Source organism: Podarcis vaucheri (assembly GCF_965113315.1).
Source record: "Podarcis vaucheri genome assembly, chromosome: 9".
NCBI classification, from domain to species: Eukaryota; Metazoa; Chordata; class Lepidosauria; order Squamata; family Lacertidae; genus Podarcis; species Podarcis vaucheri.
The window spans coordinates 57154103-57177082 of NC_138767.1; the positions used below are offsets into that span (position 1 = coordinate 57154103).

Sequence of the window (22980 nt, forward strand, 5' to 3'; positions counted from 1 at the left end):
TGAAGGGGAACTCACTGGAATGTTCTCACAGCTCTGATATCCTGGCAGCTGCCATTTTCTTTTTAACTGTCATATTTGAGAACTCCTCTCAATATCCAGCTGTAAAGAGATATTTACAGGCCTCTCTTCTGCGGTCTCCTAAGCATTTTAAAACCTAAGCTAAAGACCTTCCCCACAAAAGAAAAATGTAAATTATACAGGCATGAAGTCAAACATTATATTTGTCTCCAGCCTATTGCCCACTAGCTTCACTGAATAAAGATGTAACTTTCTACTGTTGCGGAAATGTAAAGGATTCTTCAGCTCCACTTTTGAAAGGGAGACAGTATGTCACTGTGGTCAGTTTACAGAGTCCTCATTGCTTTGATACCTATCATTGCAATACATTCCATTTGATACAACTAACACTGTGTATCAAAATACAAAAATGGCCAGATCAAGAAAATGTTTAAAATGCAGGCAAGAAACATTTAAATGTATCATGACAAAGGACACGATTGCTTTTGCTGTATTTTTAGCAGGCTCTGAATTTGGTCGTTTCTGTACTCTTGGTTTCCCCCCACCCCCAATACATAGGAATAATTCTTAACTGAGCAAGATCACTGAATCATCTTAGCACAGTCATTACACCCCTAATTTTAATACATAAACAAGACAATGTAGATCTATAGAGATGAGGAAGACACTACGTTTCAAAATAAAAATTATTGTGCCCATAATATACCCTGATATACGTATGAATAATAAAACCAAGGGATTGTCAAAGTGTATATTCCATAGATTTGTATGATAAAAACATATAAAAAGAACACACCTCTCTAAGGCAAAATAATACTCTATCAAATAAAAACCAAGGGGGAGACAGTACATCTCCTTTTTAAAATTACACAATAAATCTGCAGTGCTTTATGATTTGGTATCAATGTGCTATTCATTCCATAGTAGACATAATTTCTGAATAGCAGGGGAACTGAATTAGAACAGTGGGGAGGGGGCCAAGAATTAATCGCCCACCCTCTGTTTCAGGACCTCATGATTATTCCTCAGGAACAGTCATGTTTCTGGCCAGCTTTATGGTTCTGCACACCCAGGGACTACTTGCCTATGCAAAATGATGGTGGAATCATTCCACTGTAACAGAGAATCAGAGGAGAATGAAAAGCTGCCACAAATCATTGTAGGCATGGAAGGTAAAAAAACACCAACACCTCACCAGACTGGAGACCTAAGTGATGTGAAGAGGACATGGAAGGGTCTGAGCATAGGGATGAGGAACCTCTCAGCCTCCGGATGTTGTTAGACTACAATTCCCATCATCCCTAGCCATTGGACAGGCATACTGGGGCAAGATGGGAGTTGGAGCCTTTAAATTCTCCACTCCTGGATTAGAATAATGTTGTAAGAATGTAGGCACAACTGAATGCTCTTAAAACAAGACTAGTTTTGTTGGACTCCATCTTGAAGAGCTAATCGTTGAACTATGCTGTGGGTTTCCACCTCCCAGCCTCCCCCCGTATCGCTTTGTCCTCCCCACTGAAAACTGAAATGGTGCGCCTGCTAAGAAAAAGTAATTTGCCATCCAACTGATAAACAGAGGTCCCTGAAACCTAACACCAAAGGGCCGCCATGTATATACACACAAACAAAAAACAAATCTTAGTGTTACTTACCACTGTGAAATTCATTACTTTCAGTATCCATATCGTCATTGCTAAGTTAACAATCATGGTAACCAATAGCAAGAGGACAAAGAAGTATAGGCACCTCTTTCGCCAACCATAAATTCCTACTGGATAAAGCTGAGTGTTTTCTGTTCTGGGCAGATTGTTTTGCTGTGTTGCCAGTATATACTGTTCTCGTGTCATCTATTAAAATAAAAATAAAAAAATAAAAATATCATTAAGTATGTATCTGAATATTCAATCAAATATACCATTTAAATAGGACTTTGTCTAGAACAATTGTCCCAGGTTTCAACTAATGAACTCCCAAAGGAGTTTTCTCTCTTGTTGGATGGTGTGATTAATTAATTTTCAAGTTTTCACAATCAAATCAAATACAGTAGGAAAATAACACACCCGGTTTTTCCCCCTTTAACCATCAATGTTTACCCCCCTCCCCCGCTTTAGCCATATAATACAGGCATAAAGTTTCAGAGAGTTAACACGCATAATGAGAATTAAAGAAGAAACCACACAAAAGAGGATCAAAACTACAGACATATCTGGATTAATATTTCACATACACCCCCCCGAAGCACTTTACAAGTGTTCTGCCTTCCGGAAACACTTTCCACATGGAACTGTCTGCAAAATATGCCTTCCCCAGTCTTCAGATTTATCATTTCATCAAATGATGGTGATAATCTGCACGGATCAGCTGAGAAGAGGGCTATGTGTCCTATCTGTGGCATCCACAGCTACTCACTTTGACCACACCCACAACCTAGAGGGTTGGTCAAGGGTGAATGCAGCTGTCAGGCCAAAAACTATATTAATGGACCTATCCAATGTATTTTAAGAGTTTCTTCAACAAACACTTCTCTTAGAGTCCACATGCCAGGAGAACAAGTTTGCTTTTGTATAGCAAGGGCCTTCTTGGTAGTTGTGCCCACCCTGTGGAATGCCCTCCCTTCAAATGTCAAAGAGATAAATAATGATATAACTTTCTGTAGACATCTGAAGGTAGCCCTGTATTAGGACACTTTTCATATATGATGTTCTGTTGTTGTTGTTGTTGTTGTTGTTGTTGTTGTTGTTGTGTTTTTATATATTATGTTGGAAGCTGCCGAGAGTGGCTGGGGCAACCCAGCCATATGGGTGGAGTATAATCATCATCAACACCATCCTACAATTTTTTATCACCATGGTAAACAATGCAATAGTGCAGGCATCCCCAAACTCAGCCCTCCAGCTGTTTTGGGACTACAAGTCCCATGATCCCTAGCTAACAGGACCAGTGGTCAGGGATGATGGGAATTGTAGTCCCAAAACAGCTGGAGGGCCAAGTTTGGGGATGCCTGCAATAGTGCATTATGGCTGCAATCCTAGACACAGTTACTCAGGAGTAAGTCAATAGAACAGAATGGGATTTGCTTCTGATTAGATATGCATAGGATTTTGCTGCAAGGGCATCATATTTGATTTACATTAATTTCCACCCACTTGGCAAGCATTTTACAGTGTTGTACCGCTTCCCCGTTCCCACTAGGAGTATCTTTCTCCCTCCCATCATTGGTTGTAATTATACAATACAAATGTATGTGTGTGTCGTATGTATATATCAGAGCCATATTACAAAGCTGAAAGGAGGGAAGCTAAATTAAAAAGACAAAATAAGATGAATAAATGAAATCTTGGATCCATTAAACTCAATAGGAATCTCAGTGCCTACTTCAGCTCAGACTTCGTTTTACCATATATAATGTTAATGAAAACTTCTGCGTTGCCTTCGAGTGCAAAATAAATGGTTTCCAAAACATCATTTTGCATGAAGAAGTGAAAAACAAGGGAAGAAGTATGTATGAATACGGATGAATTAAATACTCAAGTACTTGCTATACATTTGGCTGGTGTTTAAACACCGCGAAAAACCCTAGTCTGTGTAGATAATCAAGTCCACCTCTATGCACTCCTCTTCTCCCTCCTGCATTGCTCCCATGTGAAGGATTACAATACCACCAACACTCCCTTTTCCCAAGAGCATAATAAGAGCCCTGCCAGATCAGACCAAATCCCCTTTTAACTAACATCCTGTGCTCACTGTAGCCAACCTGATGTGCTGCTGATAAGCTCAGCAGCAGGACCTGAATGCAACACAGTGTTCCCCCAGCCGCAGAAACATAGGGCACTGCCTCACACTGAGTCAGACCATTCACTCCTCTGTCTGTTGCAGAGCTGGTTCTTTGCCTCACCTCACAGAAGACACGGCTATAAGCTTAAACAGGATCTTTTCCTTAACAACGTCAGTCATGGCTTGTTAAAGCAGAAGCAAGCAGGAAAGATGAAAGAGAAACCAAAACATGGGTGGTACCAGATATGAGGCAAGCGCTCCCCCAAACAAGCAGCTCATCCCCTTTTCCCCTAGACTCCTGTCATTAACATATATTGCATACCCGCCAACATTTCTCTTATGAAAATAGGGATGTCCTATATAATAATAATAATAATAATAATAATAATACCCCACCCATAGGATCCATGGGCGACATTGGGTCATCTCTCTAAGGTAGTCTATTTTAAAGTTTTTATGTGTTTATATGCCTATCGCACTTTTAAACTTAAAATCCATTGCTGTATATTGTTTTAAATGTTTGTTTTGCTATTGGGATTGTAGTTCCATTTGTGTTTCTCAAGCTGGTCTCTGACCGTAATAAATTTCATGTGCCCCACCCATTTGACTCGGTTGCCCCAGCCACTCTGGGCAGCTTCCAACATATAAAAACATAATAAAACATTAAACCTTTTTTAAAAAAAACCCCTTTCCTATACTGGGCTGCCTACAGGTGTCTTCTAAAGGCTGTATAGTTACTTATCTCCTTGGGTCAGGGGACTCATAACTCCATAACCTCCAATATTCCTCGGATGAAAACAGGTGTTATGTACTGAAGTTCTCACCCTGGGCCAGCAGGGGGATACTGTACTGTAGATAGTTTTCACTCAGGTCACATATGCAAATAAGGAATCGAAAGTGACGTTCAGTGACTGGATAGTTATAGAAAGTTGTTACTGTTGCATTGTTGTGGTGCTCTATATAAGCAGGCTGGCTGAACCCTTCAGTTCAGTTCTGTTCTGGGCTGTGAATAAACAAGAGCTGTCTGAAGAATTGCTGTGTCGTCTGATATGTTCACCCACAACTTAACAACAGGGATGTCCTAAGGAATAGCAGGACATTACAGGATCAAGACAGAAGAAACCAGGACGGCTTCTGTAAATCCAGGACTGTCCCTGGAAAATAGGGACACTTGGAGGGTCTGATATTGCTATTTTTTTCTTTCAGACATATTAACAGCTGGGAGGGACGCAACTCACTGGACTTTAGCTTCCATCTTCGCCAACTACCACCTCCAGTTCCTGCAACTGATCGCAATGCCATTTCTTGCATAAAGGGGCATCCTGTGAATAAAATGGTTGTGGGGATGCATCCTGGCCCCATCTCAGATGTCCAAGCTGCATTTCTTCCAGAATGGGGCCAGAGCCTTTCATTCCTCAATTAGCCTGGGATGCAAGGCCTTTGCTGGGCTCTCTAACATTTACATTGCTCAGAGCTGGCTCTGAATAAAGGTTAATAGTTGAAGCAACTGGAACCAGAAGCAAAGAAATGATGGACTCAGCTACTGGTCCTTTCACTCTCCTCCAGACTCAGGAGGGGGGAAGCAAATGACGCAGATTAAATCTCCAGGGGAAAATAGTTCACTGTTCTCAATTAAAACAATTCTAGTCTTCATTTCAAGCTAGTCTCAATATATGGTAATTTAGAAAGTTAATAACTGAGAATGTCAGGGCACATGTATTCACTAGATTGCTAATCTTCTGGTATTTAGCAAAAATTGCTTTAATGATTTCTGGATTAACTTTTACGGTATCCCTTCATTTCCACATCCTTTTATTCTAACAAAAATTTATGATCTGTTCAGTATGCACACCTGCATTTTTCCTCGTACAAAAATGGTTCAATATTAATGACCAGCAAAAATGAAATGAAAGACTTCTGTTGTTTTAGAGCCATTTTCCTCATTAACAAGACACGATACAATTAATGTTTTTGACCTTTCAATGTAAGAAACAATGTCTCAAATTTAAGGAACAAACCAATAAGCATATGCTCTCTCTCTCCAAAGTGCTAACACATGCTGTTTATGTATCAAACATTTGCCAAATTTTCAAACATGTCCACCCAAACAGGAAATGTTATCCTTTCTGCAACAAGCAAGATGGATTCAATTACTGTATCGGCTAAAAGGCAATTAGGGCAGAGAAAGGAGCCATGGTGGGAATGGAATTTTCTTTTAGCAATGACGCTTGCAGCCCACAGAAGCTGGTAAGGCATAAGTAGAGGGACCAAAAGTAGGCGGAGCCAATGTCCAGGGGAGCCACCACCTGACTGGCTGCGAGTTATACACCTGCAGGTGGGGTCTGGCTTCAGGAAAGGTTGAGGGTGGTGGTGCAGTCAGTGCCCCATTCATCCCAATGGAGCAGCTTCTGCTGCCTTTGAGAGATTGCCAAGAAACAATTAGGAAAATGCAAGCTGCGATGAGGCTGACACTCAAAGCCCTTTCTCAAGAGAATATACAGTGGTACCTCGGGTTACATACGCTTCAGGTTACATACGTTTCAAGTTAAAGACTCTGCTAACCCAGAAATAGTGCTTCAGGTTAAGAATTTTGCTTCAGGATGAGAACAGAAATCGTGCTCCGGCGACACAGCAGCAGCAGGAGGCCCCATTAGCTAAAGTGGTGCTTCAGGTTAAGAACAGTTTCAGGTTAAGGACACGTGACTCAACCCCCATCCGTATATAGATCAGATTATTATTTTGTGCTTGTGTGGAGACTCTGAGCCATGTGAGCTGTGAAACTCGTCACAATAGCTTGGGGAGAAGCCTTTTAAAATAGACACTCTAAGCTAAAAGTGCGTGCATCAGCATTTAGAGTGAATAAGAAAAGAGAAAGGGAAGGGGGGGGGTCCACAATCTGCTGCTAACCAGCCACAGAAGCTAGGGAGAACTCTTTCAAAACCTTAGACAGGTAATTTACCAGAACCAGCTGGCTTCCTTTACTCCCCCTGACAGTAACATGCCCTCTAGCTATGCAGTCCATGCTGTGGCCACCTCTCTTCTCTCTTCAACATGCCAGCAAGTCACTCACCCTGCTTCTGGTTTGTGCAGCATGGGGCGTTAATTAAACTTACAGATGAAGCATTATTTCACATTTCCTTCGTGCTGTTTGGCTGGCTGGCATCCTACCATATGTAGGGTAATATGTATCACACAGTGTAGCTGATGGCGCATAACAGCACCGGAGTCATCATTTCTCCGGCTGCAAACTCATAAATACATACATTATACATTAAAAAATGGCACCGTATTTCAGGCGTGATAGATAAAAATTGGACTTTTACAATTTAACTATATATAATGGCCAGTTATTCTTCCCGCTATGGATTGATTTGTAAAAGAAAGACTCCACGAGTCAGACAAATAGATTTACCATGGAAGCTCTTTTCAAAGGCAAGCGGCTTAAATATACCTAGTCTTGTCATTTTTATTTTTTTATTTTTAAGAAACAGATAACGCTGCTCAAACTGATTTATTCCAACTTATCTCCTACAGCTAGGCCTTATTTCCTACAGCTAAGCTCCACAACTTTTTAAGAAGAGTAAATATAATTCTGTGTTCATAACCTATATCACTTTTCCTTCGCAGGGTATCTATTGGATATTTAGGAGCTGGGCTATTGTTTAGGGGGTCTTGTTGGGACAGGCTGTTGGTGTTATTGATATTTTTTTGTATCTTCATTTTAGATCTTGTGATTTATGTGGAAATTGTTCCATTTGGCTGTGTATTTTTGATGTTTATTTTTTATTACTACTTTTCTTACATTGCAATTATGCATCTTTTTCGTGTCATAAGCCACCTTGAGCATGGTTTGAACTATGGAAAGGCAGAATACAAATATAATTATGTATGTATGTATGTATGTATGTATGAATTGTGCATGTAATGAGCACTAAATTACCTGGTTGGATTTGTTGTTGGACATACCAAAGCTTTTGCCCCAAAAGTCTATCCCAAGTCTAGCTTTGGTCTATCCCAAACCCAACTAAAAACCAAATTATTCCCATCATGACCTCAAAATAACGTTATCTTGAGGAGTTCTGATTCATCATGGAATGTTCCCTCTTGAATCCCCCAACCATTCCCTCTCACACTTACATGAGCCTCCAAGGCCCATCAACTTCCAAACCCTTTCCCTCCCAATGGCAATGTGAGGAAAGAAGGAAGCCATTATCCCTCCCTCACCTCAGTAGCACTATGAAGCAAACCAAGATCAGTAGATGGAGCCCTCTCCATAGTAACCACAGCCTTCGGTGTTTTAGCTTTTATCTACCTGGAGGAAGTATAACACCAACACTTAACAGCCCTTCCCTCAACAAGACATAGGCAGGATGCTCCATCTTTTTGTCACATGAATCAAATATATTTGTTCATGCAGTCATTTCCTGACAATGTTGCCTTCACACAGAGCCACCAGAATGGGATGTATATGAAATGCTGTGAAGGGCTACAGGAAAAGTTTATCAGGAACTGCAGGGAAGAGTGGCCAGAGAAAGAGCCCAAAGTGGCTGGGATTTGCACTGTTGAAGGATTGTCTAAGTTCTCTCTGTGTGTGTACACCATGCCACTCCATATCTAAAGGCTACATGAAGTTACGCCTGGAACCAGAAATCCTTCCACCACTGAGAATTATGTAACCCACCAGTCCATGTAATCCACCTTAATTGACTTGCATGTACAAATTAAGAATTTTGTTCTTTCAGAGAAATGTGGCGCACCAAACAATGGTGGAGCCATTAGGGAAATGTTTCTTAATAAGCATAGGAGGTTTCTCACCACCCATTCTTCTGCAAACCCATGTTCAAAACCTAAAGACAGGAGATTTCACTCAACTCAGGAGCCACAGTCATTCCTTCCACCCTTTATGCATACAGTGGTCATGCTCATCCAGCCTACCTACTTTCACACCACTCAGACAGAGTTATTTGCTTTTCACACCAAGGCCACACAGGTATTTACTGCTAGATTGGATTGGCATATGTTGCCCTTCTCAGTGAGACTGCTCATGACTCAAAGACAATGGCTGCCCAGAAGCTTTCTGTTCAAGATGAAGGTAGTCTTCCCTCATCATTTATTGCCTCATTGCTCTGCTAAGGCATAGCTTTACACTTAAGAGTTCACCATGGGAGTTTCTCTGTAGGCATCAATACTCAAATCCTTCCTTCTTTTCAAACCATGTTCCAGGGAATCCAAGAAAGATTTTGAGGGCTTCTTCAATAATGACCTAGCTTCCTTAAAACAAATCTTCCCTTGAAGTCCTGGATGTGTCCTAGGCACACTCAATGTTCACATGGATTAGTAGTGACACATTAAGGTCCTGCCCTTATGTGAATGGATTTGTTTACCTAGAATACATTGCAGAAGCCTCACCAATGCATATTTGGTTCTTCAGTAGACAGGTCATTGTGGAAACGTGGGTAGTGTTCTCTGAACATTAGGAATGATTGGAAAGTCTACGTGAAAAAGACTAGAAAGTCTATTTATTATCTGTTTTATTGAGCATTGCCATTTGTTTGCAGTAAGGTTAGACAAACTGATTTGGTTGGCTGTCTATTGAGCTTTTATTCTGACTTATTGCCTTATTCATTCTGACATCTCCCACACTTTACAATAGATTTCCCCATCGCTTTTCTTGTCACAAAACGTCCAATCTTTTCAGGGAGTGAGTTGGCAAGAGCTCCAAACCAGCTTTAATTGTGCAACCGTAATTTGCCAGGATGTGACTGAATGCCACATGACCATGGAAGCGACCATCGAAAGCTTGGGCCAAAACGTCTGTCTAGAGGGGGGGAAATCTATAGAATAAAGTCAAATTATTTGTTTAAAAAATTACTAAATTCAGAGGAACCTAATTGCTTCATACCCTCTCCTCTCTAGGAGGGGGGGAGGGAAAAAACACTTTCCCTTGACATCGGAGTCTATGGGGCTTATGTCTGCATGTGTCTTCTGACACTGCAATTTGCTTGCCTGTACACTGTCAATGAGAATTCCACTTTCTTGCTAAGTCAATAAAATTAGATTACTACTGAGACTTCATTACAGCCACAAGCAGGACAGCCGCTGAGGTATACAATTTTCACCCTATGATCCCAGAACTACTAAACAGTTATTGGAACAATTGTCTATAAAAGGACAATAAATGCCTCTATCTTAAATATTGTTTTCCAATGCCATTTTCCCACTGAAAGGGAAAGGGAGTTAAATGGGGGGAACGACTGTAAGTTAGATACTGCTATTAGCATTACCGCTTAGTGAGAACATTTTCTGGTGCTCTGTATTTAACATATTTAATTATAATGCATGTCATGCAATCACATTCGCGGCATGCGCTCAGGAAGAATAATCCTATGATGAACAGTTTCCATATTTTCAGAGATTTGGGAGGAGGATATGGATGCCTTCCAGCACAAAAGGTTAAGAAGGGGGGGGGGAGAGAGGTGCATTTATTTATGTAGGCAGAAAAGTGGTGCTTCTGTAAGTGGTGCATATAACAACATTATCAATGAAACACAGGTAAAATTAGCAACAGTGGTAAAAAGCATGTATACTAAACATTATCAATAAAATGCAGAAATCACCAATAGTATACAGTGGTACCTCAGGTTACATACGCTTCAGGTTACATACACTTCAGGATACAGACTCCGCTAACCCAGAAATAATAATAATAATAATAATAATAATAATAATAATAATAATAATAATAATAATTTATTATTTATACCCCGCCCATCTGGCTGGGTTTCCCCAGCCACTCTGGGCGGCTTCCACAGAAACCAAAAAACACTAAAATATCATACATAGTGCTTCAGGTTAAGAACTTTGTAGAAATAGTGCTTCAGGTTAAGAACTTTGCTTCAGGATGAGAACAGAAATCGTGCTCCAGCGGCGCGGTGGCAGCAGGAGGCCCCATTAGCTAAAGTGGTGCTTCAGGTTAAGAACACTTTCAGGTTAAGAACGGATCTCCGGAACGAATTAAGTACTTAACCCAAGGTACCACTGTGTGTGTGTGTGTGTGTGTGTGTGTGTGTGTGTGTGTGTGTGTGTGTCTAAGTAGCTTTGGTTGGGGGCAGGGCGGGGAGGCAGTAGCTCAGTTGGTTAGAGTGTGGTGCTGATAACACAAAGGTTGCAGGTTTGAGCCCTGTTTGTGACAGCTGCACATTCCTGCTTTGCAGGGGGTTAGACTAGATAATTATCAGGGTCCCTTCCAGCTCTAAAATTCTATGATTCTAAGTTTTCAGCAAGTGTTTAATCAATACAGAGAAGGTACCTGCCTAATGGCTAAGATGGGGGTTTCAAAACCATAAGTGCGGCCACGCTAAAAGATTGTCTCCAACCAACATGATATAGCACCTGTAAACGTTTTAAGTTCTGCATACCCAAATGCTTGAATATATGGAAAGGGATCCCTAAAGTAAACTGATTCCATGCTGTTAAGGGCATTATGTACCCATAATAAAACCTTGAACTTAGTCCAAAACAAACTTGGCAGCTAGTACAGATCTTTAAGCGCAGGTATAGGATGCTCATCGAATTTCACTCCTGTCAGCAGTTGTGCTGAAGCATTCTGCACTAATTCAGCCTCAAGGGAAGTCCCACATAGAGTGCATTGCAGTAACTCATAAAGACATTTTTAAAACAACAAAAAACACTGTTTTATATTAGTTGTGCTTATTGTATAACTTTTGGTTTCGGAAAAGCGGATGCAAAAGTTAAAATAAATAACCAACAAAGGAATACACCCATATTTGTTCATTGGCCTGCCTTGCAGATTCAGAATTTGGTACTTTATTTAAAAAAATTGCAGGGAGCTAAACTACGTAATAGCAACAGAAAACAAATATGGACCAAGGCACCACTGAGAATCTTGAGGCTGTAATTCTATCAAGCAATTCAGATACTATTATAAACCCACAGAGAAAGCACTTAGGCATGTTTCTGTTACCCCATCAGGTCTCCAAAAAGAAATTATTCAAAATCTGCATCCCTACCCCTCCATTTTATGAGACATGCAGCTTCAATTTCCCATTTTCCTCTCTAGTATTGTTTTCTAACATTATACATATAGAGATATTTTAAAACATGCTGCTTGACTTATCAGCAACACTAGTGATTCTGCATTTAACATTTTTGGGGCATACTTTCGAGACAGGAACCTCTTTCCCAGATACCAAACTGCACAACAATCTTGGTGAACCTCCCCATTCCGTAAGCCTTGAAAATTCCCAGTAATGTATAAAATCCTTAAGTGCCTGGGTAACTCTTTTGTTCAGTCCTTCACTACTGAATTTCAAAACAGTGCTAGGAAGAGACCCTTTAGATTTCTAAAAATATTTTATATGTGTATTTTTTAATGTTCTAGAGTGATATGACACTAAAAACCTAATGCATCCTTTCTTTTTAAGGGACATCACTGGTTTCCTTTTCTAATGCAGTGGGTACAATCTAAAGCCTGGGGGTTGCACCTAGTCCATTTCAGCCTCACCTCACTTTGCATCCCATCTACATTTATGACTTGGAAGACTGCAAACCATGGTACAAATTTTGGCGGTTTACATTCAGCTCATAGGCTGTATGTGACCAGCACCTGCTCAGTAGGGTCATTTTATTTCTTTTTCAAGTATTACGGAAAGCATAATTTATTGCCTTTCCATTACAGCCCCATCATCTGCTTTCTGGACTTTCTTGTCTGCCTGAAACCCATTATTCAACAGCACCAGTAGGCTGGAGACAGTGTGGTGATTTCAAAATGTAATCCTGGCATTTCTAAAAGGTCCGGATCTGGGAGAAGGGAGGAGGATACCTGTGCTCACCTCAGAACAATAATCAGGCATATTGGTAAGCTCAGGATGAAGCCTTATCAAGCAAGAGATGTTTAGGGGGTGTTAGAGCCTGCTGAGCTGAGGCTCACTAAAAGATTAGACACTGTATCTCATGGATTTTACATTGAGGGCTGGCCAAATCACTAATTTAAAATATATTTCTTTAGCTTTTTAAAATAAGTATTGTTATTGAAAGTTTTCAACATAAAGCACAATAAAAATCTAACTAATCTAAGTAACAAAAATGATAAGAAACCAAGAAATGAAAAAGGAAACAAAAGAAAAGAGAGAAAGAGACAAAAAGAGAGAATGAGAGAAAAGAGGGGGGAAAGTAACTATAAGGGCCCTTGATCGCATTTATATCTTATCATTTATCCATAAAGGTAGACCTTCACATCTCCCATCTGGGAGCCTACTTCTTCTCCCAGTCTCCTACCCTAAAAGAACCTTTCTACCCTGCCCAGTGAGAGCTGGACCATAAAGAAGGCTGATCACCGAAGAATTGATGCTTTTGAATTATGGTGCTGGAGGAGACTCTTGAGAGTCCCATGGACTGCAAGAAGATCAAACCTATCCATTCTTAAGGAACTCAGCCCTGGGTGCTCACTGGAAGGACAGATCCTGAAGCTGAGGCTCCAATACTTTGGCCACCTCATGAGAAGAGAAGACTCCCAGGAAAAGACCCTGATGTTGGGAAAGATTGAGGGCACAAGGAGAAGGGGATGGCGGAGGACGAGATGGTTGGACAGTGTTCTCGAAGCTACCAGCATGAGTTTGACCAAACTGCAGGAGGCAGTGGAATACAGGAGTGCCTGGCATGGTCTGGTCCATGGGATCACGAAGAGTCGGACACGACTAAACAACAACAACCCAGCCTTTCCTGCAGGGATCATCTTCCTCCAACTATCCCCTATGTGTGCCCTCCTCAATCCAAAATAAAGGACTTCTAATAGAGAAAATAAAATAACACAACATAAGAGGTACTTCCACCTTTCTATCAATTACATGTATACCAATAATTCAAAGTATTTAACATACACGCTCCAGAGTAATTCTTGCTGTAGTTAATATCCAGCCTTCCTTTCCCATTCTGCAAGATAGCATTTTCCCCAAACTTCTTTCCCCAGGCCCAATATTTAATTAATCAGAAGTTCCAATATGAAACTTCAGATTATTATGAGGTTCAGCACCGAGGGCCTTCTGGCGGTTCCCTCATTGCGAGAAGTGAGGTTACAGGAAACCAGACAGAGGGCCTTCTCCGTAGTGGCACTCGCCCTGTGGAACGCCCTCCCATCAGATGTCAAGGCAATAAGCAACTCTTTTACTTTTAAAAGACAACTGAAGTTTAGGGAAGTTTTTAATGTTTGATGCTGTATTGTTTTTAACATTTGGTTGGAAGCCACCCAGAGTGGCTGGGGAAACCCAGCCAGATGGGCAGGGTATAAATTTGTTGTTGTTGTTGTTGTTGTTGTTGTTGTTGTTGTTGTTGTTGTTGTTGTTGTTGCTGTTGCTGTTGCTGTTGCTGTTGTTGTTAACAACATGTTCCTTTTAATGGGTTTTAAAAGTTTCTTCAAGTTTTTTCTAAAACAACAACAGCAGCTACTACTGTACAACATGTGCTTGGCAATATATTTGTGTTTGACAGGGATGGTTACAAATAATGTCCCTGTAAAGCCCTTTTTCCATCATCATCCAAACAGATTGTTCCGTAGTATGCGATGTGTGATGAGAAGCATTACAATTTCATTAGGTCTTTTGACTAGTTATGTTGTTCATCAGCTCTTCATGCAGCCACTGCTACCATAACAAAAGCAAATGAGTATGTGGTTAACAACATCTCTATGATGCTTACTTTCCCTAACAAATGTTCATAATAATCTGGAGTATGAAGCAAATATACCACATATTTTGTTTTATTGTGAAAATTTTATCCTCTAAATAGGAAGAAGAGTTTGATTGGTAAATTTGCAGCAAAGCCAACAACAACAACAACATACTTCAATTTAATGTACTACATTAGTTTCTTGGGTGAACGACAGTGGCACCTAAACCTCAACAGATTGCCTGTTGAGAGAAATGAATCAACACATTTGGCTGAAATGATTTCCCCATTAACGAACTTTAACTGAGTTAGGAACAATCCCTCATCATGCTTCCGATTGCCAGTTGTGGTTACAAGGATATGTTGATTAAAATATTCACCCAGCATATTTATTCCAAGATGCCCAATTTTCTGCACATTCAAACATTAAATATCGACGCCTCTGCTTGTAATCTTAAATAATGTGTGAGGTCTGCCACAGCCTAGTTCATATCTGCATATTTAAAAGCATTTTCTGGGGATCACATTGGCATGCCTTGCATGCTTTCTATGGATTTTCGGGCTAATGGATTTTCTCGTGTGTCGGTGAAACTGATTTAATAACTTTTGTTTATTGAAGATCATGGGTAGCATGAATTACTAGAGGCGCGCCACAGTTATTCAAAACCCAGTGAACGATCACCGTGAATTTAACCTTTGTGCCTTTCTAAGCAGACTGTGATTAGCATCAGTAGGCTTGGAGAGTATGATTATTTACATACCAGCTGCAATGTGTTCAAATCATTATAGGTAAAATTAAAAGATAGGCCTTGCCTGGAGGAAATTGTGATGTGTTGCAGCCCTTTTCATGGGTTTATTTATCCATCAAATGGAGGAGGAAGTGAGAATGAGCACACTCAACCTGCCCTATCCAATGCCATCCCTGACATCTTCAACTAGTTGGGGGATGTTCAGCTGCAATGAGGAGCCTGCAGTGGCGTAGCGTGAGTTGTCAGCACCCGGGGCAAGGCAAGTAATTTGCGCCCCCTAACCTGTGGATTTTAGCACTGATTTTAGCACTGCGAGTGCGAGCGCCCCCCCCCCAGATGTTGCGCCCGGTGCGGCCGGCCCCCCCTGCACCCCCCACGCTACGCCACTGGGAGCCTGTTCTACTCACGTAGGCTCCCCTTATGGTTTAGCATCTGGGGAAATCAGTTTTCTAAAATGTACAGGGAACCTTTCTGAGTGGGAAAAGTCCACACTGCAGATGACCACCCTCCAGTTTGTGGACAACAGTGGGGATGAACAAGGAGCAAGCATGCTCATTCCTGCTTCCTGCTCCATGGGATGCTAATTGCTTGGAGACATGAATACAGTGGTACCTCAGGTTACATACGCTTCAGGTTACATACTCCGCTAACCCAGAAATAGTGCTTCAGGTTAAAAACTTTGCTTCAGGATGAGAACAGAAATCGGGCTCCAGCAGTGCTGCAGCAGCAGAAGGCCCCATTAGCTAAAGTGGTGCTTCAGGTTAAGAACAGTGTCAGGTTAAGAACGGACCTCTGGAACGAATTAAGTACTTAACCTGAGGTACCACTGTACTTGAAAAGGACATGCTTGCATTCAAGTATATGGCAAATGTACCACCAGACATGTACAGTGAAGGAGGTATCCATTTTAAATAGATTTATTACATTGGGGGGGGGGTTGAGTTGCTCAAACTTATATTGAATGCCTTCTTCTTATTCATTTAATTTCTATACTGCCCTATACCCAAAGGTCTCAGGGTGGTTCACATAAAATATCAAATACATAAAATTAAAACAAAACTAACAACCCAATAAAAAAAACCAACCCCAAAAGAGCCAGCTTTTTTAAAAAGGGTATAAGATGTATTTTAAGTCAGGCAACAGTGTGGTTGAAAAGGAACGTTTTTGCCTGGCGCCTCTCATGTCCAAACTGCTTGTTGTTGTTGTTGTTGCTGTTTTAATAAAGAAGTTTGACTAATTATATCCAAAATTATATGCAAAATATAGGTCTATTATCTATTATATATTTTTGGAAAGTTGTTTCACTATGAAGTTTAATATATTGTAACCAGCACAATGGCTCCTGAGATCAAGGCAGGCTGCTCCTCTTCCCAGAGGGGAGGGGTTGCAAGCAGGCTTCACATTCCCACGCTTAGCAGGGGGTGTGACTAGGCCCCCCGTGTCACAGGGAGTCCCTGGCCCACGTCATGCCCACAGCCAGCCAATCTTTCTGGCTGGGGGTGTGTGGTTTGCAGCATTTAAGCGGCCGCGGGACTGGGACTCTGTTTGCTTCCTGTTCACTTCCCACTTGCACAGATCTCACAGTTCTTTTACTCTGCTTGTGGCTCCTGAGATCAAGCAACAGGTTTTTGTCTCTGTTTCACTACAGTTGGACACTAATTTGGGCACTAAATTGCACTGCCAACAAAATTTCATTGAGTGACTGTGTTAAAAATCCAGAAGCTTTTCTGTTAGGAATCATAGGTACAGACATTTCAAAGGAGCAAAAAAGACTTTTTATGTATGTGACAACAGCTGCACGGATGCTACTAGCCCAGAGATGGAACAAAGAAGGAGTCCCTGCCAGAGAGGAATGGCAAACTAAGCTGTTGGACTATGCCGAAATGGCAAAGCTGACCGAAAAGCTCAGGAACCAAGAGGACAAAAACTTCAAGAATAATGGGGGGAAATTATAATTTATCAAGGAGACCACTGTAAGCAGATGGAAACAATGGCAGGTTTTTAATCTCACTTGTAATGTAAGAAATACAATGCATAATATAGATAGATATAAAACATAGATTACGGTATAATATGCAGTTGAAAATGTTGACATTAGGACCCACAGAGGGAATGGGGGGAAGTCACGGAATTCAGAGAAATCTCTAATGCATTGGGTTTTGTTATAAATCTGTATTTCAAAAATCAAATAAAAATTATTACAAAAAAAGAGATGGGATGTAAGTAAGAAGGTCAGCACACAGAGGCTGGCTAAGGGCAGGCGGAGTTTGGTGGAGCAGTGCCCCATTTGTCCTAATCAAGCAGCCTCTATTGCAGGACATTTAGAGTGTATTTATGCTTATTTATTTTCAGTAATACAATTCTCTTCTGCAGGTATAAATTCAAACCATTTTGACTGGATGAAATGGAACCCACAGTGCAACTGCCTACACATTTGCTCAGAAGGAAGCACCACTGAACTCGTGCATATGGGACTGCTGCTTTAAAAAGGTCTTGTGGTGCTGCCTTCGGCTACTGTCATTGCAACTGCTACAACAATCTCTATCCCTGCTCTGATTCTCAGCTTGGGGTCCATGAACCAACAAGATGCAGTGGCAATTGCTTCCAATGAAACTGTATTTCCGAGGTTTGTTACAAGTGACAAAGCTGTCAAATAATATTGATCCTGCAGCATCAAAAGAAGATTTCTAGTTGGCTTGTTACACAGTGGAAGCAAAATCAAAGTCAGGTATATTTGGCTTATGGCGAGTGCTGTCAAGTATTTTAACTCCATAGTCCTTTTAAAAAAAATAATATTTCTTAAGTATTTTCTCTATTTCCAAAAATAAGTTTTCAAAGTTGCAAAGAGCATGAAGGTAACATAACTTTGTGGCTCTCTGCTGCCATTAAAAGACTTAAATCTCCTCGATGTGGCTATTTTGATTTTGAGGATTCTTTTATTGGTTTACTGGATTTGTGTTTTAAGTTGTTCTAGTTGTTTATCACCCAGAGAACTTGGGTTATGGTATGATTAGTAAATGAAAATGGTCTCAGACAGAGGCAGACTGGCTGGGGAAATCCAGTCAGATGTGTGGCGTATACAGTGGTACTTCAGGTTAAGTACTTAATTCATTCCGGAGGTCCATACTTAACCTGAAACTGTTCTTAACCTGAAGCACCACTTTAGCTAATGGGGCCTCCTGCTGCCACTGCACCACTGGAGCACGATTTCTGTTCTCATCCTGAAGTAAAGTTCTTAACCTGAAGCACTCCAGGGCCAGATGAACTGCATCCAAGAGTATTAAAAGAACTGGCAGATGTGATCTCAGAACCACTGGCAGTCATCTTTGAGAATTCCTGGAGAACAGGCGAAGTCCCGGCAGACTGGAGGAGGGCAAATGTTGTCCCTATTTTCAAAAAGGGGAAAAGAGAGGACCCAAATAATTACCGCCCAGTCAGTCTGACATCAATAGCAGGGAAGATTCTGGAGCAGATCATTAAGCAAACAGTCTGTGAGCACCTAGAAAGGAATGCTGTGATCACCAATAGTCAGCATGGATTTCTGAAAAATAAGTCATGTCAGACTAACCTGATCTCGTTTTTTGACAGAATTACAAGCCTGGTAGATGAAGGGAACGCAGTGGATGTAGCCTACCTTGATTTCAGCAAGGCATTTGACAAGGTGCCCCATGATATTCTTGTAAAGAAGCTGGTAAAATGCGGTCTTGACTATGCTACCACTCAGTGGATTTGTAACTGGCTGACTGACCGAACCCAAAGGGTGCTCATCAATGGTTCCTCTTCATCCTGGAGAAGAGTGACTAGTGGGGTGCCACAGGGTTCTGTCTTGGGCCCGGTCTTATTCAACATCTTTATCAACGACTTGGATGATGGACTCAAGGGCATCCTGATCAAATTTGCAGATGACACCAAACTGGGAGGGGTGGCTAACACCCCAGAGGACAGGATCACACTTCAAAACGACCTTGACAGATTAGAGAACTGGGCAAAAATAAACAAGATGAATTTTAACAGGGAGAAATGTAAAGTATTGCACTTGGGCAAAAAAAATGAGAGGCACAAATACAAGATGGGTGACACCTGGCTTGAGAGCAGTACATGTGAAAAGGATCTAGGAGTCTTGGTTGACCACAAACTTGACATGAGCCAACAGTGTGACGCGGCAGCTAAAAAAGCCAATGCAATTCTGGGCTGCATCAATAGGAGTATAGCATCTAGATCAAGGGAAGTAATAGTGCCACTGTATTCTGCTCTGGTCAGACCACACCTGGAGTACTGTGTCCAGTTCTGGGCACCACAGTTCAAGAAGGACACTGACAAACTGGAACGTGTCCAGAGGAGGGCAACCAAAATGGTCAAAGGCCTGGAAACGATGCCTTATGAGGAACGGCTAAGGGAGCTGGGCATGTTTAGCCTGGAGAAGAGGAGGTTAAGGGGTGATATGATAGCCATGTTCAAATATATAAAAGGATGTCACATAGAGGAGGGAGAAAGGTTGTTTTCTGCTGCTCCGGAGAAGCGGACACGGAGCAATGGATCCAAACTACAAGAAAGAAGATTCCACCTAAACATTAGGAAGAACTTCCTGACAGTAAGAGCTGTTCGACAGTGGAATTTGCTGCCAAGGAGTGTGGTGGAGTCTCCTACTTTGGAGGTCTTTAAGCAGAGGCTTGACAACCATATGTCAGGAGTGCTCTGATGGTGTTTCCTGCTTGGCAGGGGGTTGGACTCGATGGCCCTTGTGGTCTCTTCCAACTCTATGATTCTATGATTCTATGATTCTATGATTCACTATTTCTGGGTTAGCAGAGTCTGTATCCTGAAGTGTATGTAACCTGAGGTACCACTGTAATTATTTTATTTTATTATTTTCCAGCACTCTTACCAGATATCCTTTTAATTGGATTCCAAGGACTGAAGGAAAATCTTACAAACAAAATGTATGCTCTCAACCACGAAGCAATAACCCTTCCTTCAAAATCTAGCCGGCGCTACAGAGCACATTGCAATCCCAAGGCTGCTCTTCAATAGAAAAAAATCATGCCACAGTAAGCATCACACTCCCTGTTTATCGAGGGGTGGAAATGCTTAGAGGATCTGTCTCTTTCCAAATACCAGTCATAGATGCTTTAGGAGTTGATCTCTTGCCTCAGCGTGGAGTTTGAGGTCTTCTTTGATGTTTCTTCCAATGATATAATTCTAAGAATCCCAACCTTCTGCTGAGCAATACTAGTAATGTTTGCACCTTTTCAGCATCTAAGCTAGTACAGCAATGGGACTGCCAGCCTGGTGCTAGCAGGCTCTTTGGGGTGTGTGTTTTCAATGGGTGGTGGTATCCTGAACCTGTAGGATCCTACAGCCAGCTCAGAAACAGGGACGCAGCCTGGGATCCACAGGCTTCTAAGTGGGCCTCGCTGTCATCATGTGATGCCATAGGGTATGATCTGAGTCCAAGCAATGTACCACCTCCCGGCTGGCACAATCTGCCTGCCTTCCACGCTGGCACCCATGTGCAGAAGAACTGTGGAGGTGGTGGTAGTGGGTGACCCAATCACTCTGCAAAGTCTGCTAGACTGCACACGTATGGGGGGTGGGGAGTTAAGATTTCTCCCTTACTCCAGGAAGTGTAAATCAGACCAGTTCGCCAAAAAATGTGAACCATATGAAATCCCCAAGCACCCTTACAACTGGTTTTACTACTTGGAAGCAGAATGGTCAGAGTGTTCTCAAAATATATGTTCAGGGGACAAAGATTTACCGCTGTCATCAGACACAGGAAATCATGATCTCCCTGGTCTGTTGGGCTATAGCCCCTGCTAGCAAGCAACAACCTTTCAAACAGTACATTAATGGTCCCCCCCCTCCCCCAAGGACAGGTTAAAATCGTCTGGCAGGATTTCTCATCTAAATTGGGCATGTCCCGAGCTTGCTTGAATGACAGTTCTCTTCAGGCAGTCGGCACCACTCATAACTGGCACTAGCTAAGCAGTCGAAAAGGCTGGGTGTTTTGTCTTTTATCTCAAGTCTATTCACAGAGCCAAGTATAAAAAGCTTCAAAGAATAGAAAATTGGAGGCTGGAGTTACAGGAAATAAAAAGAGTTCTTCTGAGGAGGTAGAAGCAGCAGTAAGGGACACTGAAACTTTTGAACATTGCAGTGGAAGTTATCAAGCGCCTGTTCGCATATTCAGGTGAACCCCTTGCGTTATAGGATTTAGCTGCAAGTTCCAACACATGGTTCCTTTACTAGGGACAGAGGAGGAATCTGCCTTAAATGGAATTTTGGCAGTTCTGGACAGACAGAACCTGTTTGCATTGAGCCGCCTGTTGCATTAAGGCACTGGTCTTTTTTTGTTTGCTTTACAAAAGCCCAACTAATTAGATGCGAATTTCCCCTATACTATGTGTATGCCTTGTATGCATATAATGTACCATACTATATTTCTGCTGTATAATTTTATAAGTATATTAATATATACATATATTATGGCATTCTATGCATTGGTGTATTTGCTTATTTCTTTACACATGACTAATATGTGTATGATCTGTTGGGAATTCCATTCCACTCTTTGCTGCAGATATGTGGATTGTTGCATGTCACATGTCTGTTTACATTCCAGCACACACATAAATATATAAATATAAAGGTATATCTACATATTATGTGAACTTTCATATCTTAAGGCAGTATACAATATAAGAATCAGGGATGGAGAACCATTGGCTTTGAGTTGTTCTTGAACTGCAAAGCCCATCATCCCTGACCAACGTCCATATTGGCTAAGAGTGAGGAGAGTTGGGAGTCCAAGAACATTTTGAAGCCCACAAGCTCCCCCATCTCTGGTATAAATAATTTGTATAATATGTGTGAATTGCTCATACATTTAGCAGAACCAGGCTGGAGTCAGGGAAGAATTTAATTGAGATTAATGAGCAAGATGGAGTTAGGGGGAGGGAAATCTGTGCAGATAAGCCCTGCATCAGGTTTTTCAGTAACCCTGACACTATCCTTCATCCAACCCCCCAAACCCCCAGCTTCCCTTTTACTTACAGAGCGGCTGAGGGAAACAAAAAACTTGCAAAGAGAAAGGTGTGTGTACGAGTGGAGTAGAAACATGTGGAGTATGGATCTTGCTCTTATATTTCTTCACAGGATACTCAGTGAAGTTGAGGGCTTCAGCTAAGGGAACTTGAGGTTATTATAATTTAGGAAGAAAGAGGCATTCTTTGTTTACTATCTGGGAATTGATGTTTCCACATGCCTTGCTCTACTCGCCAGGCTTTAGGAGCCTTCATTGTCTGTGGGGACACTTATACCATCATATTTTTTTTTGGGGGGGCGACAATGACTTAAGGTTAAGTGACCTATTGTTAAACTTTATGCTCTCTTAAATTCCTGATATAATTTAAATGAGCCCTTGTCGAACCTGTTAGCACTGTATTGCAATAGCATTATATTTATGATTATGGTTTGTTGTACTATTGTATTTCGACCATTTATTTTCTGCACAGCACTTTGATCCCAAAGGTATCTGTGGGAGAATGTGGTGGATAGATAAAACCAGCTATGACTACTAATGTTGCAGAGTCCCCATGACGCGGTGTGAGGCTGCTAATTTTTGCAATGGATAAGTTAATACAAGAGTGTCAGCATGACACATTTCCCTTCTGTTCTTTGTCTGACAAGACATACGGTCTTATATTGAGGCAGGACATCGATCCACTCCTAGCCTAATATTGTGTACTCTAACTGA

The 22980-nt window shown here is 41.4% G+C and overlaps 1 protein-coding gene across 2 annotated transcripts in view; it reads right to left on the reverse strand.

The window, feature by feature from the left end:
• The window catches only part of SGCZ (sarcoglycan zeta), a 565484-nt gene that overhangs the window by 229471 nt on the left and 313033 nt on the right, over nt 1–22980 (reverse strand). For both annotated transcript variants that reach the window (XM_082238280.1, XM_082238279.1), the window contains exon 2: nt 1671–1865. In XM_082238280.1, the coding sequence (XP_082094406.1) occupies nt 1671–1865 (195 nt within the window). The remainder of the gene's footprint in view (nt 1–1670; nt 1866–22980) is intronic.